Here is a 6,283-nt window from a genome sequence, read left to right as displayed (position 1 = left end):
TAGAAATCACCACATCTGCCTTTACAGTTGGAAAGAAGACAAGGTAAAATACAGGAGGTGCCCGTTTCCTTAGAGCTGAAATGCATCCATGAATATGGAAAAGCAGGGAGAAGGGGGACAGAACCAGAGAGGAAACAGAATAATAAGCAAGTAATGTGTACTGATCTGAGAAACATGCCAGCAGTTTGGTTACGATAAATAAGAAAAGCAAAAGTAGATTTGAAACATTCGTTTCCCTTTATTAGCTCAGTGAGGCTGATGTGTACTGCACATTAAAAAAAAAAAAATCACAGGAATTTTCGTACAATGAATAAAACCACAACAATACATGTAGAATTGGCAGGTGGAAAAAAAAAGCCCGGCAAGGGCTCAACTAATCTCTCACTTTCCCTCTTCAGCATAGTTCAACCAACAGTATTACACTTTCACCTACAAATCTTAAAGTAGCTCTTTCAAATCAGCAGTTCACATTATTGAAAATGTCTGTCACATAGGTACAAATTTAGAATCATCACATTATATTACATGGCTATTCTAGGTCATCTATAGATCAGGTCTTAGACTACAGTGATTGAAGTTCTCGTTACAGCCATCAAAGAAGGACACAGAATCATCACCTACTGTAAGCTCACATCTAAAGGCATGAAAAGGTTTCCTTTTTTCAACTGACCCAAACGTCATACCCCAATAGTGCAAAGTTCCCTCTCTGCTGCTTTGAATGTTGACAGCCCGACCGTTGTTCTTGGAGTCGTTAAGCAAAAACTGATTTTGTTGCACTGGAAGAATTAGTCTGCTACATCTCTTTTTAAAAAAAAAAAAAAAAAAAAAAACCCACATTTCTAAAGCACCAGTTCGGTTACCAAAATTGTAGATGTGGTACTTACCACAGCGTGAAGGCAATGGCCTGGGTCATCTAAAAACCCTGCAGATCTATGCTGAAATTGCCTCCTGTGAAGATGGGGTGCACATGTTCACTGGAAATATTCTCTCCCAAAAAAATTTAAAATGAAAGGAACACAGCTTACGTTTCAATGAGCTACCCACAGTGTCTGCATAAGGTACAAAAGCTTCACTAATTCGAGATGCGATTTGACATCCATGGAGGAAAACTATCTTCATGGTGACAATATTTGTCAGACTGGAGGGGAGGGGACAAATTAATCCTCGACATGAAGTCTGTAGTGTTGTCTTTTGATAAGTGAGGAAAGAAACCAAATGTTTCACTCATGTCAACAATCCAGGGCGAAAAAGAGAATGTATTTAAATTGGATCACAAAAATTGAAAGGCAAAAGAGAGAACGCATCTGGTCCTTAAACACATAATAGGATTTACTAAATATTGATTTCTTAAAAATAATTTATTGCTCTTAATAGTCTTTTTTTTTTTATTATTATTCTACAACAGAAGATACTCAAAATTCCAAAAGAAAGACTGTAAACTTTAGTTTGGCGTTCACAAAGAGTTAAAATACCTGCATTTAACCTACAGAACAACAAGAATTAGGCGGATTGAAGGTGTGTTACTGTTGTAACGCAGAACCTGTGAACAAGTTCTTTTACGTCATAGTATTTTTATTGCTTTCTATCTACTTAGAAATAAGAAGCCAAAAACTCAAGCAAGCATCCGACAGGACAGACAGTGGATTCACTCAGAACACAGTATGCTGGTGATAAATGATTGCAGCCGTCAAAATCCGCTGCATTCGCCTGGGGGTGAGACCCATTGTATAAGATCGTGTTGGGCGAGAGAAAGGAAAAGAACGCTTAAGTAGTAGGTATGTCACATCTTCCAGAAAAGTCACGGGAGCCAAACAGTAATCGAATCTCAATTTAGAAACTTGAATACACACTCCAAACGTCAGTGAATTCCATTCCAGGGACTCCACACTCAGATGAAATCCTGATGCTCAAAATGGAGGTTTTTCTGAAGTTTTTTTTATTGAGTTTAGCAGAAGCAATGTCATCAAGAACAACATCATGGTCACGTCAGAGGCCATGCTAGTGCAAGTACAAACACTGCTTCTGCAAAAGGCGAGTTTCCCCACTGAAGAGCTGACACGCTCACCTGACAACCGCCATGCATCCTAGGGGAGTTTCCTCTGGCTTTATTATTTTTATCATCTCATAATTTATAATAAATAGGCTATCTGCAACTGATAAATATGTCTCTTTTAGTAAACAAAGGAATGAAATATCAGTATTTATACAGGATGCATAACTGTAAAAAATACAGATAAATACCATCGTCATACTCTGCCAAGGGAAAGAGATACTGGCTTCAAAGATAGTCTTCAGACACACATTAATTATTGTAAAAATCATACTGTAATTATTACCTCAGCATTTTGTATCAAATTAAAATCACAAAAATTAAAACAGAACAGCATTTTAAAAAGATTTTTGACCTCTAGTTTCAAAACTACTGTTGATAGAGAAAATAAAAACATTTCTTAATGGTTACCCATTGAGAGACTTTACATAAAATCATGATATCTTCTAGAAAAATTTTAGATGAGAAAATTTCATTCCCCTAACAAATCCAGTGTATAAAACTTCAAAGAAAAACAAGCAACAAGAAAATGTGGAAAAATATCGCAGAAGTGGTTAATACCTTGAGGGGACTAGGATTTTTTTTTTTTTTTTTTTGACAAGATGCTTAGATCGAAGCTCACCTAAGAAAGAAGGGATGGATGTGCGTAAAGCGTCATTTTTTTTTTGTAGTTGCACTCAACGGACACACACACTGTCTTTTGTTTTTTGTTTTTTTTTTTTACAATCAAATATATATAAGCAGTAAGTTCAGCTTCTAAATATGTTAGTGTACAATAATTGGTTCACCTCATAATTACATTTGAATATTCTCGATTAAGAAAAATTTAGCAGTTTCGAAAAGAAGGCTGCATATACAGTGCATAGCTGTAACAAAAAAAGAACATCGTTGTATAGTATGTACATAAAATAAAAATACTCCATTTAACATCTGTAAATACTTAACTACATCAGAGAATGTAGCAATTACACTATCTGAACACATCCAGAGAGTTCTACTCAACTCTCATTTGTAATGTAACACCGCGTCCGCGTCTCAGGAAGAACTGCTGAATGAGCTGCACGCTTGACCATTGACAAGGCTTTTAAGATTTGCAGTGGAAGATCAACGTTTTGGACATTTACATGGGTGTCAGGACAAAGGACGAACTACAGAAACTTCAAAATGTTAGGAAAGTTTAGCACTCTGGTGCCCTCAGTACCCTCTCCCAACCCAGATTCCAAGGCAAAAGGAAAAGGGAAAAAGAGAGGAGAGAGAGAGAGAGAGAGAGAAAGAGAGAGAGAGAGAGAGGGAGGGAGGGAGGGAGGAGATCAGATCAGTTCTATGGAACCTGTGGTTTCTTCGGGATTGTCACATAATCATTATGTTAGGAGAGAAAGATCGCTTCGAGTTGATTTTGCACTTTCTTAAAAAACAGAGTACGGAGGCTGATGTCCGGGACATCAGCAGCTGTCATTTTAGGGTCGTTTTGTGGTTGATTGGTTAGTTTTCTTTCCTTTTTAATTTATGTGTATATATGTATATATATTTTTTCCTTTTGAATAGATTATGAACATTTTGAAGTTCTAGGTTTTAAGTGTGTCTTCATGAAACGGCTGCCATTTGAAGTGGTCTGCCCTTGCACGTTCTGGTCAGGTGCCCCTAGTCCTCAGGCACACACACGCACGCACACTTCCCCCAAACCAAGCGTGCACATGTGCGCGCGCGCACGCGCACACACACACACACACACACACACACACACACAATCACCAAGAGACTCCAGGGAAAGCAAAGCTGACACCCATGAATAAACTTGTGCTTACTGGATATCATTCTGTCTCTTGCCTCTTCAGCAGCTCTGCTCATGTAAACCATTGTTGTTGTTGTTCTTGTTGTTCTTGTTGTATTGTTGTTGTTTTGTTTCGCTTTTGTACAGAGAGTGTAAAGGAGGAGAAATTCCTAAGTATGACTTGCAATAGTCTGTTAGGGAAGGGCGCGCTGTCCCGTGAGGTATTCACCATCTCTGTCATCCTTAGCCAGGTAACATGTTACCTGCGCAAGCTTCTCTGAGCTTCTTTCAGTAAACTATCAAAATCCAGAGAGTCATACTTGCTCTTGGTGGAAGCAGGGTCAAAGTCATCTGAGTTTGAATCTGAAAGAAACCCAAGTCAGGTTAGAGACACCCTTTGCTGGTTGCCATGAACATAGCAAAGAGTACCCCATTCAATTGCAATTTATACAACCAATGTGCTTTAAAAAGCAAAACTCAGATGTTATTGGATATATGCACATATACATGCAGAGCAGGGAGTGGTGAACTTTCAAAAACATATACCTATTGATTTTTTTTAGATTGAAACACTTCTGAGAGGTAAGCAGGGCAGACTTAACACCTCTGTTTTATAGATGACCACCCTCCTCTTGCCCCTGGAATAAGTGACTTGCCTAGGACTTCTCAATAACTTAGATGCAGAATCAGTACAAACTGGAACTAATGTCCTACTCACTGGGGTTAGTCTCATTAAGCATACGAGTCAGTTAAGTGAGATGGAGAGAACCAATAGAACTTCCCCTGGTCTCCAACCTGCTATACCCCTTTTGAGGTAGGAGGGACATACAGTCAATCCCTGCACCTACCCCTGAATGTCTAAGCACTCCAACAGCGGAGGTGCAAACTGGCCCCAATTTAGGTCCAGAGAAATGCTTCAGATCCTGGGAGGGTACGTTCAGCCTCTTTACTCATTAATAGAAGAGAACAAATATGCAGCTATAAATAAAATCACACTCTTGGAACCTTGAACTAGTCCAAGTCAGGTTTTGTACAAAATCCCACTTGCTCCTTCAAAAAACCCTTAACAAAACAGATGTGCTTCCACAGTGTTGAATGTAAAATGCAATTCTGTTACATATTTCTGATTTTTCTCCATTGACATCTGCAAAAAAGTCAGATATTTCTTGCTGGTCCTTTGCAAGTGAGAAAGGTTGGCTTGGAAGTATAATAAAAAGCCTCTTACAAATACATTCCTTCTTTGAAAAACATTAATTTGAAGGGAAAACAAGACCTTTCCGGAACACATTAACAATTCTACTAAAATATGAGCATTCCCATGTTTCTTCCAGAGTAAGTTACAATAGAAATGCTCAAAGTGATAGAAGAGCACGATAGATTAAGTGGAAGCGCAATCATTGACATAATTAATTGTTTTGCTGAAAGATCCGCCGTGCTCCCAGCAGCCCAGCGCCAGGCTGATTTCCGGCTGCCCTCTCCCACCCCGCTTTCGCCAACTCTCCCTGGCTTAGATTTGAAGATGAGGAAATTCCTTTACTTTTCTTTTTCTTTCCTTCTCACCATCCCTAGTTTCCTTTTCCCCACAGGTTGTCTGGGTAAGAACAACAGTTGCAGTTTTCCTCAGACATAAAAACAAAGACAAAAATGGGCCATCATTTCCTCAATAACGTCCCAAATAGTCAATTCTTAAATTACACTGGGTCAGCCCTCTCTTTCGCGGCCTAATAAATGGTTTGCTTAGATTACTAAGGCTTCCTGAGCAGCTGTTGTTCAAATCAATTTTTTTTTTTTAGTAGAGAAAATGTCTCATTCTGGGCAAAAGGGTTTGAGATCAGCCTTCCTTTGCCTGGTACGTCAGAATGGGTGATTTGCCCAGAAGGTGGTCTATGTGACAAAAGGCAGCATGAAGCCATCAAGAACAGGTACACATACTCTCCCTTAGACAGAATTTTGTGAATAATTAAATTTCCTAACTTTGGATTATTCTAAATAATACCAGAATTTCAATGTTTCTGTATTTTCACTCTCAACAGTTCCTTAAATGGGAAAGTGAAGACACCTGTACTGTCACATAGGCATGCTATGTAACCCAACAGATACCCCTCCAAAAAGAAAGAAAAAAAAAGAAAACTATTTTGTTGCATGAAATAGAACATGATCACATTTCTTAGACAATAATAATCAGTTCACCACGTTCTTTCCCACTAAGAGAAGGATGGTAGAACTCAAAAGATAGGAGAAAATTTTTCTAGGAATGACTTAAAAGTCACTCTATTTTTCAAAAGAATTTATTATAAATAATGAGACTGTATTAATAGAAACAAATCACATCACATTTGTATTCCCAGCACCTAGAATACTGTGGGCACAAGGTAGTTTTCAAATTAATGTTTGTTGAATGAATATATGAATCTCAAAATCCTATATATTATTCAAACCATGGTTGAAAATATTTGTGATGG

At 38.2% G+C, this 6,283-nt stretch overlaps 1 protein-coding gene across 3 annotated transcripts in view; it reads right to left on the bottom strand.

The window, feature by feature from the left end:
- Nucleotides 1–214: 214 nt before the first annotated feature.
- The window catches only part of Ppargc1a (PPARG coactivator 1 alpha), a 285,595-nt gene continuing 279,526 nt past the window's right edge, over nt 215–6,283 (bottom strand). For all 3 annotated transcript variants that reach the window (XM_047566241.1, XM_047566243.1, XM_047566242.1), the window contains exon 13: nt 215–4,184. In XM_047566241.1, the coding sequence (XP_047422197.1) occupies nt 4,081–4,184 (104 nt within the window). In that variant the 3' untranslated portion in view covers nt 215–4,080. The remainder of the gene's footprint in view (nt 4,185–6,283) is intronic.

The sequence above is a fragment of the Sciurus carolinensis genome, chromosome 10, assembly GCF_902686445.1.
Source record: "Sciurus carolinensis chromosome 10, mSciCar1.2, whole genome shotgun sequence".
Classification (NCBI taxonomy): Eukaryota; Metazoa; Chordata; class Mammalia; order Rodentia; family Sciuridae; genus Sciurus; species Sciurus carolinensis.
This window is presented reverse-complemented; position numbering and strand designations above follow the sequence as displayed.